The sequence below is a fragment of the Panthera leo genome, chromosome D3, assembly GCF_018350215.1.
Source record: "Panthera leo isolate Ple1 chromosome D3, P.leo_Ple1_pat1.1, whole genome shotgun sequence".
Taxonomy (NCBI): Eukaryota; Metazoa; Chordata; class Mammalia; order Carnivora; family Felidae; genus Panthera; species Panthera leo.
This window is the reverse complement of record NC_056690.1, coordinates 75,497,933-75,510,501: the sequence shown is the minus strand read 5'-3', so window position 1 is coordinate 75,510,501 and position 12,569 is coordinate 75,497,933. Positions and strand designations below refer to the sequence as shown.

Sequence of the window (12,569 nt, the reverse complement as noted above, 5' to 3'; positions counted from 1 at the left end):
CACTATGATTACGTGATGACTTAATGAAGGTTTATTCTTCCAAATTCACAATTTGTAATTACTTATCATGGATGAGCACACTCAATTTCTTGAAGACACACATTTCCTCACTTTCCCACCCACCTGCCTGCCTTCTAACATTTTATGACACATTACACCCTCTATAGACTGTGATCAAGAGAAGACATGATATAAAATCTGAATTCATAAGCTTCCAGTAAGAAGCAGTCATAGCTCCATGACAGCATAAATAACTTTGCGAGCAGAGACACTGGAATTCAGGTAAATGCAGGCTCCAGAAAGAGGGAGATATGTGTTAAAATCACATTTTCTTCACTAACCAATGAACTATGGGTAATTTAACTAATCTGTCTTAAATTCAGTCTGTTTATCTGTAAGCAAATACATGTCCTCTGCAAAGAGTGAAAGTTTGGCCTCCTCCTGGACAATTCCGATGCCTTTTAATCCTTTGCGTTGTCTGATTGCAGAGGCTAAGACTTCCGATACTGTGTTGAGTGACAGTGGTGAGAGTGGACATCCCTGTCTTGTTCCTGACCTTAGGGGGAAAGCTCTCAGTTTTTCCCCATTGAGGATGATATTAGCATTGGGTCGTTCATATATGGCTTTTATGATCTCCAGGTATGATCCTTCTATCCCTACTTTCTTGACGGTTTTTATCAAGAAAGGATGCTGTATTTTGTCAAATTCTTTCTCTGCATCTATTGAGAGGATCATGTGGTTCTTGTCCTTTCTTTTATTGATGTGATGAATCACATTGATTGTTTTGCGGATATTGAACCAGCCCTGCAGACAAGGTATAAATCCCACTTGGTCGTGGTGAATAATTTTTTTAATGTATTGTTCGATCCGGTTGGCTAATATCTTGTTGAGGTTTTTTGCATCCATGTTCATCAGGGAAATTGGTCTATAGTTCTTTTTAGTAGGGTCTCTGTCTGGTTTTGGAATCAAGGTAATGCTGGCTTCACAGAAAGAAGCCATTTTCCTTTCATTTCTATTTTTTGGAATAGCTTCAAGAGAATAGGTGCTAAGTCTTCCTTAAATGTTTGGTAGAATTCCCCTGGAAAGTCATCTGGCACTGGACTCTTGTTTTTTGGGAGATTTTTTATTACTAATTCGATTTCCTTACTGGTTATGGGTCTGTTCAAATTCTTTATTTCTTCCTGTTTCAGTTTTGGTAGTGTATATGTTTCTAGGAATTTGTCCATTTCTTCCAGAGTGCCCATTTTATTGGCATATAATTGCTCATAATATTCTCTTATTATTGTTTTTATTTCTACTGTGTTGATTGTGATCTCTCCTCTTTCATTCTTGATTTTATTTATTTGGGTTCTTTCCTTTTTCTTTTTGATCAAGCTGGCTAGTAGTTTATCAATTTTGTTAATTCTTTCAAAGAACCAGCTTCTGGTTTCATTGATCTACTGTTTTTTTTGGTTTCGATAGCATTGATTTCTGCTCTAATCTTATTTCCTGTCTTCTGCTGGTTTGGGGTTTTATTTGCTGGTTTGGGGTTTTATTTATTTCCAGCCATTAAGGTGTAAGGTTAGGTTGTGTATCTGAGACGCTTATCTGCAAGCAAATACAAATGAATAACAACAGTACCTAGCTTAATGGGTTGTTATGAAAATTAAGACACACCCCAGGTATAAGCATTCAGCATATTAATCGAAAGGAGTTATTACTTTTATTAAAAAGAACCATTTGCTGTCTTTAAATAAAAACCTCATCATATTAGACTGTTCTCTAGGCAAGGCAAGGCCCTGGAACACAGTGATTACATGTCCTGACACTGTACAGAGATGCTCTAACAACTGTTCACAAGCCCGTCAATCCATAGTAAAAGTGGAACATCCTAGCATATCGAAAACGCTCAAATATCCACAGACTAGAATACTATGGCAAATGCAGATTAAAAATTACATATGCTGCAACATTATGATAGTAACATTTACTGTGTATGCACAGCACCAAAGCTTTCATCAAAGTTACATCCTATTCTGTTCAGACCACAGCGAGTTCATGTGGAAATAGTGCAAAAATTTAAAACAAACGTGCAAACTGCTTCTTTAATTTTTTTAATGTTTATTTGTTTTTGAGAGAGGGCAAGCACAAGCCAGGGAGGGGCAGAGAGAGGGGGTGACAGAGGATCTGAACCGAGCTTTACGCTGACAGCAGAGAGCCGGATGAGGGGGCTCAAACTCACAAGCCATGAGAACGTGACCTGAGGCAAAGTCAGCTGCTTCACCGACTGAGCCACCTAGGCACCCCAAATATAGTCCTTTTTTCAAAGAAAATGTTGATTGTAACTAAGATTAAGGGGAATGCACTAACAAGGAGCTCCCTATTGCCTGGAAAATGAAGAAGTTGAAGGTTAAAAAAATACTTTTCACTGCTGTGTTCAGAAATAAAGCAGTAATTCTCCAATAGGCATTAAAAAGCCTCTACGTGAGGGGCATATGACTGGCTCAGCCCGGTAGGCATCCAACTCTTGATTTCAGCTCAGGTCACGACCTCACGGTTTGGGAGATCATGCCCCTGCATCAGGTTCTTGGCTGGCAGTGTGCAGCCTGCTTAGGATTCTCTCCCTTTCTCTCTGCCCCTCCCCTACTTACACACTCTCTCTCAAAATAAACAAATAAACATTAAAAAAAAAAAAAAGCCTCTACGTGAGAAAGTCCCACATTAAAGAAGTCTGTTCAATTTTATTTCACTGAACATCTCCCTAATATATTTGCCTGAACCCTCCTTTTTCACTAATACCTATTAACACCCTTCAGAATCAACACTCTTTAACGAGCCTTGAGAAGTGCTGCAAACCCATCCATTCTATGTCCACAGCCACTGCTGGACTTCAGATCTGCACCAGTCACCTGGGGGTACTAAAACCATCTCCCACCTAAACCATTCTCAACAATGGCACCAAAGTGATGTCTAAAACAGAAGTCCCTTGAAGTATTATCATCAGACACCGCCCAACATCGAAGGCCAGGGCCAAAAAGCTACAGCTCATGAATCAAATCTAGCCCACTGGCTGTTTTTGTAAATAATGTTTTCTTGGGAGCGCCTGGGTGGCTCAATCAGTTGGGTGTGTCCGACTCTTGATTTCGGCTCAGGTCACGATTCCAGGGCAATGGGATAGAGCCTGCTTAAGATTCTCTCTCTCCCTGTGCCCCTCTCCCCCACTCATACTCTCTCTCAAAAAAAAATTAATTAAATTAAATAACATTTTATTGGAACACAGACAGGCTCGTTCACTTATGTACTATCTATGTGCTTTTGTGCTACACTGGCAGAACTGAAACACACATCATATGGCCTGCAAAACCTACAATATTTAGTATGTGGTCCTTTCTAGTACAAGTCTGCCAAACCCAATCTACAGGACTAAACCCAAGTTCCCTAGCTAGCACACAAGGTCCTCCATGATCTGCCCCACCCCCGCCAACTCTGCCAACCTCTGATGCCCCCTCTCCTTCCCTCAAACTTCTTGTTTATGTATTATGCTTACGGTTTGTATCACATACGATGCATTACAAAACTCTACAGGAAACCGCCCGTCACGTCAGGGTACTGAAGTTCCTAAAGGACGTCACACACTGACCTTGTGTTCGATGGGATCGAATGATACTCATGGAGCTAATCCAGTCTGGAGAGATCTTTGATACTAAGGAGTATAACACCTCAAGGCTGGTGGCATCCACAACGAGGATTTCAGGGTAGTGGCCATGGCACAGAAGCCTGCCTTCTTTCTGATTTCCAACAGAAAACTGGTAGAACTAAAAGGAAAAAAAGTGTTAAATATTCTCCTTTACTTGAGAGACTTGATTCACAAGCCCTCATCAAGCTTGTCATGGCGCTCAGTCTCTCCAGTAATATTTCCAGACACAGACTACATGGTGCAGATTATAAGTTTCTTATATATACACATATTCTTATATGTGTATACACATACATCCAATCAGGTTACATTAGTACTTCAAAATATCTGACAAAAATTATTCTTTTCCTAAAATCCTCCCTTTTGAATTCATCATAATTCTTCGTGTTTAATCCCCCATAGCATCTAAAAAAGGACTACTGAATGAATTCATAAAACACCTCAATACAGGGGCGCCTGGGTGGCGCAGTCGGTTAAGCGTCCGACTTCAGCCAGGTCACGATCTCGCGGTCCGTGAGTTCGAGCCCCACGTCGGGCTCTGGGCTGATGGCTCGGAGCCTGGAGCCTGTTTCCGATTCTGTGTCTCCCTCTCTCTCTGCCCCTCCCCCGTTCATGCTCTGTCTCTCTCTGTCCCAAAAATAAATTAAAAAAAAAAAAAAAAAAAACGTTGAAAAACACCTCAATACAATCAGCTTTTACAAAGCAAAGCAAAAGGAATCTCTTCACAAAGCAAAGCAAAAATATGAATTTTAACTGAATGGGAATAGGTGGGTATAGACTTATAATTACTAGTTATGACCAAATAAAATGTATTAGATGATTGCTGTTCAAACATATTATAATCAGCAGTGAATTCCGATTAATCCAAGTGTTTTATTTCAAACTAGAGCATGAGACAATCACATAAACCATTGTCATAATGCACATTTATACTCTGTGGAAGAAAAATAGAAGAACCAACACAATCATGACCTACATGTTACTCATTCCAAGAATAACTCAAAAGGAAAAGATGGGTTTCCATCAACCAAAGAGCAGAGGAAGAATAACTATCAAAACAAGACCAACAACTTATCAAAGGACCTGTCTCCCCTTAGCTTCAAAAAAAAAAAAAAAAAAGTGACTCTTAGTGGAATGATTCTTGTAGAGAATTTCTAGAAGGTGAAATCTAATATCCAGACTATTACTTCCCAAATGATTGGATCTTATATGAATTACACGGGGGCAAGCTAGACTGAAAACAAAGGGCACTGCTATAACCACTCCACCATCCACCACTGGGGAAATAACTGAGAAACCTGGGTCCAGTCTGCTCCCACACTCATTAGTCCTATTCTCAGGTTCAACACTGCATGTGAAGGAATATGATCTTTCTTCAACTATGGGGTACCCTGTATAAGAAGAATTACAACTTCTTACACAAAAACACTGATCGTGGAGCACATTAACTAAGGACAAGGCAGCATCACTAAAACTCCAAGAGGGGGGTCTAATTAAATGCAAACAACCCCAGAGGGTATCCCTAGATCTTAGAAGGTTGATCCAAAAACACAACACACAATCTGGAGGTCTCAGGACTGCCAGTCACTCACATGTGATCATGTGACCACCGGTACTCCTGACCCATTAAAGGGGAGGGGTGTCAAGGAGGAAAAGAGGGGTGCAGAGAAGCAAACTTTGGCAGTATCCACCTAACATCAGCCGGGACAGACATGCGCACTGTAGTCACTGGAGAAGAGTTCTCTCCTGGGGGCGGGGATATTTTATTAGACTTGCCGGACGAAATGCTTCCCACCTTTTGCTTTCAAGTTATACTCCCAAATAATCTTCTGACCACTAAAATTTAGCTTCCTAGACACTTTCATACTAGCAAAGAAAGTATCCTGAATGGAGAAACAAGTTTTCCAAATATTATGTGATAATTTAATAAGTTGGCATTTCCTCATGGTTTCAGTACGCACCAATATTATCAAGGTTTATCATTTCTGCTTATATAAACAAACAACTTGCTCTGGACCTGAGAGGGTGAAGATCACACAGGGATCAATTGTCACACACTAGTGAATCAGCCAAAGAGCATCTTCTACTTAGAGATAGATAGCTGCCAATTTAAATACAGGGTCCAATATGGGATCTGATAAATAATAGGTACTAAAACTATGTTGAATAAAGATAATTTTTCCTAAAATGTAAACCAAAACTTTTTAAATCATGGAATTATACAATAATCAAAATATTGATATTCAATGAGCTCAAGACATTTACATATAATTTTTCAATAAATTATCTATAAAACCACTAACTGGTATATCATTTACTATCCCTTTTCTCTATATAAACCCTGATGATTCTTCATATCATAAAAAATAATATAGGCCCCTTAAAGAAAAAGTAAACATCCTAACAGCATTGAAGAAGCAAGTTTTAAAAGGTCTTCACCAGATCACGGTCAAAAAAAAGAACTTTATAAATACACAAACCGCCACCTCAGCCCTAAGTAGTTTTCTACGTATTTCACTGCTTCTCTAATCTTTGCTGGCACAAGTTTTCTTTCTCAACAAATGACGGTATTCACTTGTTTTAAAGGAGGCAGTATGATGTAACAGAAAGAACAGAAAGAAACCTGATTTCTGATCCTGGGCCAGGAATGACTCACTGTGAGACTAGGGCAAGTCATTCAATCACTCTGGGTCTCAGCTTCTTTACACGTAAGAGAGTATACTCCTACTTGATTTGGAATGATGTGGGGAGGACTAAATGAAACACCATAAGAGAAATTCCTATATGATATGTGCTCAGTTCTCCCTTCCCTCTCCTGCCCCACTGAGAACACAAATCACATTTTCTATAGACTTATGACTTTCCCAACACGCAGCAGGGTAAATGAGGCGTAAATTGAAGCACAAAGAACTTGACAATTATGAAAGAGTAAGAAAGAATACCAAGAATGTAAGTCAGAAACTATAAATTCCTACATAAATTCTTGTGTAAGGAAGGCATATGAAATCGTCATTTCTTCAACAGAGTAAAAACGTCAAAAAATGTACCCAAGGGCCAATTGCACAAGCAATAAACAGGATATGATCTGTAAAGTGGGTCAATTTGTGTCAATCATGAATGGAGTTGTGAAGGCTTTAGCATGAAAGAATTTCATTATTTAGGGTCTAGAGCACTGAGCCAATTAGTGAAGGGGCTCTCACTGGGGGAACCAGGACGGCCAGAAAGGGCACAAGTGGCTTACCCTCCACCTTTCCCCATCAGTCACCTCTACTTACCCCTACCATACCATCTGATGAGGAATACTTTCACTACCCCAACTGTGGTCTTGTCCTATTCCTCGTCTCCACCCATTTTTCACATAAAAATATAGGCTCAATGTCTGAAAAACCATTTAATTGCACACCTGTAATAAGTTGTGTTGACTTGGACAATTATAGAAATAGATACTAACCTGTATGCCTGTATGTGTGCAGGCTAATTTTGTAAATTCAATACATCTGCCATCATTCACATCCCAAAGACACATCTCTCTATAAAACAAAATAATAGCTAAATTTAAATCTGATTTTTACAAGCACTGTCCAACTTTGTAGTATTTTAAAATAAATCTTCCACTAAAACTGATATATGTCAGAAAAAGTAACGTATAGTCATTATTGCTGTTCGTGAAAAATTCTGGTCCTCACTCACCATCCCAACCTCCCCTCCAACCTGACCACTCCCACCTAAATCCACATTCTTTCTGGGCACATGGTAGGGCTCCACTGCCTGGCTCCCTTTTGGTTGGGAAAGTCATGTGAGTAGTTCTGGCCACAACTGATGTGAGGGCCTCAAGATCTCTCTTTCTCATCTGCCTCCATTCCAGACAGTGGCTGCTTCTGACAATGGCTGCTCCTTCAACCTCAAAGTCACAATAATAACAAAGCAGAGCCCCAAATGACATATGAGGGTCAAGTGACAAAAATAAGAAACAAGCCTTTAATTTAAACCACTGGAATTTTCCATTGGTTATGAGCATAGCTAGAAAATTTAGCCCAGCACAAAACAAAAATTAAAGTCAACTGAATTCCAAACCTTTGCAAGTTAAATGTAATATTCCAATTTTGGTTCTGTATTTATTGCATAAGCTTTATCAAGTGCATACCAAAAAACAAAAAAGGGGGCTCAAATTTCAAACTAAGGATACAACATTCAAAATTAGAAATATGTCATGATCTTTGAAATACAAAGAACAACATTAATAAAAAGCAATGGTGCTAATATTCTTAGGGCTTTCTTCAAGATGCCCTTTCTTAGATCTCACATGGTGTGAAACAATTTTTCAAAGGATGCTCAATCTTATTTAGAATATGCATGCTAGTGTGAATTACCCTTTAACTGTCCAAAAGGGATTATTTTTACCTAGAGCTGCCTCTATGCATGCTAGTGTGAATTACCCTTTAACTGTCCAAAAGGGATTATTTTTACCTAGAGCTGCCTCTTCTTGTTTCAAACAAGTTACATAAGGTTCTTTTCAAATTCATAAATTATGGGGAGTGAAGGGGAGGGAACAACTTCTTAAATAATTCTCTTCCAGGTCCCCAACTCTCTTCAATAACATATTATGTATATAATTTTCTAAGCACCAAAAAAGTTTTAAAAACGCCTGTGAACCCTACAACTACTATCTAATTGCCTCTCTCTCCAAAAACAAGTTATATTCTAAGACTCAGGAACATATATAATTACATAAGTATATTAACATATATGACATTATATGAACTTTGCATGATTTTATCTTCCAAATTTATTTTAGCCTACCCATCATTCAGGTTCTTTAAAACTCTCAAAGTTGTCTGCCAACTCAGTAAAGATACCACGGAGATTAATGATCAGGCTTTAACTTTTAAGCTATTCCGAATTGCTCAAGAGCAAGGCAAAAACATAATCATAAATTATAATAAAAGTATTATAAAATCATTAATAAAGAAAATTCAGATTTATAAAACCATATTTTAAGTATTGTTAAGTTTAGACAACCTAAGAATTTATTTAAAAGATACTTCACCAGAAAAAAAAAAGCTTCCCTCCTCACTAACACACCGGTACTATTTGCAATAAAGACTTATGAAGAAAAAAGTGAATACAAAAATACTTACCCACTTTCAGACGCACTCACAATATACTGTTTGTCAGTAGAAGCACAAGCTTTAGACAAACAGGTGATTGAGGCCGTGTGACCAAACAACAGTGCTCGAGGATTAACCTAGAAATACACAAGTATGTTGATGCAAGTATCAAATTTTTAAAAATTAATCTTTTAGGAATCCTGTTAAATATTAAATATAAATATAAATATAAAATACAGACTTGATAAGAATTGCTCAGAACACCAAAACCTAAAAGCCACAAAACAGTGAATCCTACCTATTAAATGCTCAACAGTCACCCCGCCAGGTAGTTCTAAAGTCAAAACTGGAACGACCAGTAACCAGTAACACTGTTTGCCCAGCATCCTACAGAGAACGACAGAGCTAGGAGCCAAGCGGGCAGTCTTAAGCACTAAGTTATAGAGAACTGAAAAATCAGGTTAAGAATGTTGGTATATAAAATAAAGTAATTTAACCCCACTTATTTTTTAAGCAGTATGTTCACTGACCTGAAAACACATTTAGAGTCTCTAGACTGACACCATCAAAACTCAAAAAATAAGAGGACAGGCACCCTTCCAAATGCTGATAGCAACATTAACTATCAGCAACTAAGAACGACCTTCACAGACTAATGATTTAGTAACAACATAGTGCCTCAGAGGAAGGACGGCTTCATACCCACTATTCTAAACTAATCTGGCAATCAGCTCCCAAATTTATCTACTTTGTACCGAATGTTACGTTTACTTCAGGTAACTTCAGGGCCTTAGGTTATTTCAAAATATATTTTTTAATTAAATATTTAATACACACAAACATTGATAACATCTGCATATGCTATAAAGAACACATCCTAATTTATTAGTAAAGCTAAACTGTTCAAAATCAAATATTCCACAGAAAGAGTACAGACATTGTTCTGTAGTTCTGATATGTGGTAATGGAAGAGATTTTCCAAATAAAATTCATTTTAGTTATCTTTTGTATAATTATAATTAAGAGAAAATTTTAATCTGTTTTTTCCTTAGTTATACAATATGCATTTTTTCCCTCAGAGGCTAAATTTTTATTTTAATGATTTACTTTAAGAATCAATCATTGTTTACAGTTACAAAGGGCCTAGAACATTTTCCCATACATCAAAAATTTTCTCACACATCCAACCCCACCTGCATACAGAGATTCAGTACTCTTCCACTAAAAAATATGCTCTTGGTCAATTATTTAATTTCTCCCAAGAAAATCAACTTTACCAATAGTTTTATTTCAAATGTACATGGCTTTGCTGGAAAATTCCACTTTCAGCCAAAACAAGTAACTAGAATTGGACTTTACTCCCACCATAATCTAGAAAAATAAGCAAAAATATTTGAATGAAGCATAAAAATCACATGATCATCTCAGTGGGGCAATAAAAGCTTTTGACAAAATTCAATACCCTTTCATAATTAAAGACTCTCAACAAATTGGGTATAGAAGGAATGTACCTGTTTTATAAAAGTTATATATGACAAGCTCACAGCTATCATACTCAACAGTGAAAAGCTAAAAGCTTTTTCCTTTAAAATCGGGAACAAAAATATTCACTCTTGCTACTGCTATTCAGCATAGTTAATCCAAAGCAGTTAGTCAAGAAAAAATAAATAAAAGGCATCCAAATCAGAGAGGAAAAAGTAAAATTTTTCCTGTTTGCTGATGATGTGATCCCACCTGTCCTAAAGATACCACTGAAAGACTGCTAGAACTAATCAACAAATCCAGTAAGGTTGCAAGATACAAAATAAACATACAAAAATCAGTTACATTTCTATACACTAACAACAAAACATCGAAAAGAGAAATTAAGAAAGTAATCACATTTACAACAGAATCAAAAAGAATAGAATAGTTGACCCTTAAACTAGAAATCTAAAAAATCTAGAAAAAGACTCTACCAGAACCAAAAAGGAATATAGTACAGTCACAGTACGCAAGTCAAAATACCAAAAAGCAATTGTATTTCTAAATAGTGACAATGAACATTTGTAAAATAAAACCAGAATACATGGCTCTGCCACCCACTGTCATATGAAAGCAAAAAACAAAACAAAACAAAAACAAAATGTGTAAATGAAACTATATTTTTTACTTTATAAGTACAAAGTTAGCGAAAAAATAGAGAAGTTTTAAGATAATATTTTCATAAATCAACATGTGTCTTTAATGAACAGAAACTTATTCAATTCATTAAAAAGATGTTTTCTGGAGTTTAAAGAAAAAAAAAAAGATGGCTTTAAGAAGTGGCTCTGAATGACTACCAAATGGCAAGCAGAGGAAGAGTAATCATCATACACAGATAATCATCCAAAAATACAGCTATGCCTAGTATCAATGCCAAATCACAACTATAAGGTCTTAACATCAAGAAACTAAAAGAGAAAATAGGTATTCATATAATCAAAGGAAAAAATACATGGTATATTTATACTTTTTCTTTACCTCACCATTTTCCATAAAAATTTAAGTTAAATCATAGTTATTAACATTTCATACATAATCAGTACAAAGAAATATCATAAAATAATCTGTTCAACAATTCATAAAGACCATCCATCCTCAAAGACTACACAGTTCAAAACTGACAATTATTACGTTATCAGTGGCAAGGCAAGATAACTAGAAATAAAAGATGTGATGTGTCAGTTCTTTTTTTTTATTTTTTTTTAATGTTTGTTTATTTTTGAGAGAGAGAGTGCAAGCAGGTGAGGGGCAGAGAGAAAGGGAGACACAGAATCTGAAGAAGGTCCAAGCTCCAAGCTGTCAGCACACACCCCAATGCAGGGCTTGAACCCATGAACTGTGAGATCATGACCTATGCCAAAGTTGGATGCTTAACGGACTGAGTCACCCAGGCACCCCTGTGATGTATCAATTCCTAAGAGTAAACAGTAAGATCCACACTCTAATCTGAGACCTTGAGGCTAGTTCATTCTGTAGTTAGCCATCATTCAATATTCCTTTATTTTTAAATCTCCTTGAACTTTTTTTTTTCTTTCTACTACCTAAGATACTATAATTACCATTCACTAAATAAAACCTTATTATGTGCAAGTACTGTGATAACTGTTTAATATGCATTCCTTCACAGAATCCTCAACCTTGTGTGGTACACCATATTTTAAATGTGGCAAGTCTTAGGCTCAAAATGGTCAAGTAAACTGCCCAAAGTCACAGTGAGATACTAGAGCAGCCAAGGTTCAAGCCACGTTTGCCCAACTCCAAAGGCCAAGCTCTAACCATAACGTTTTACTTCTTTCTTCAACAACGAGGATGATACTATTCTCAGAAAAGATCTGTTTTCCTAACAGAATGGAAGCTTTAAGAAGACAGGAATCAGTCTCATAAATATCCTGTAACTTTTATAGGTAATGGAGCTTTACAAATATTGCTTATAAGAGACAGTATCTACATCAACAAGTTTCCTCTGATCACCATCTGATCTGATCAGCCATCTGTCTAGATACTCACTAGGTTGTCTAAACTGCTTCTACAATTTCCCTCGGACATTTTATTACCACCATGTTAGACCAGGCTGCACTTTTTCACAGATAAAAGGAGATCAAGAGGTGGATGGCACAAATTTAGCTACAGTTTTGAACCCTTTCCTAGAAAAAGAAGAGAAGACACCAAGAATTCAAGAAAAGACACTCTGTGCCTCCCCCAGCCATGTTACATTTCTTCTCATTGGCCCTTCATCAGCATAAATAGCTGCTACAGCACTC

General features: G+C 37.1%; 1 protein-coding gene across 10 annotated transcripts in view; it reads right to left on the bottom strand.

Moving 5' to 3' along the window:
* The window catches only part of WDR7 (WD repeat domain 7), a 354,022-nt gene that overhangs the window by 314,835 nt on the left and 26,618 nt on the right, over positions 1–12,569 (bottom strand). For all 10 annotated transcript variants that reach the window (XM_042910255.1, XM_042910254.1, XM_042910263.1 and 7 more), the window contains 3 exons: positions 8,815–8,921; positions 7,128–7,206; positions 3,620–3,794 (listed from right to left, as the gene is read on the bottom strand). In XM_042910255.1, coding sequence (XP_042766189.1) covers positions 3,620–3,794; positions 7,128–7,206; positions 8,815–8,921 — 361 coding nt within the window. The remainder of the gene's footprint in view (positions 1–3,619; positions 3,795–7,127; positions 7,207–8,814; positions 8,922–12,569) is intronic.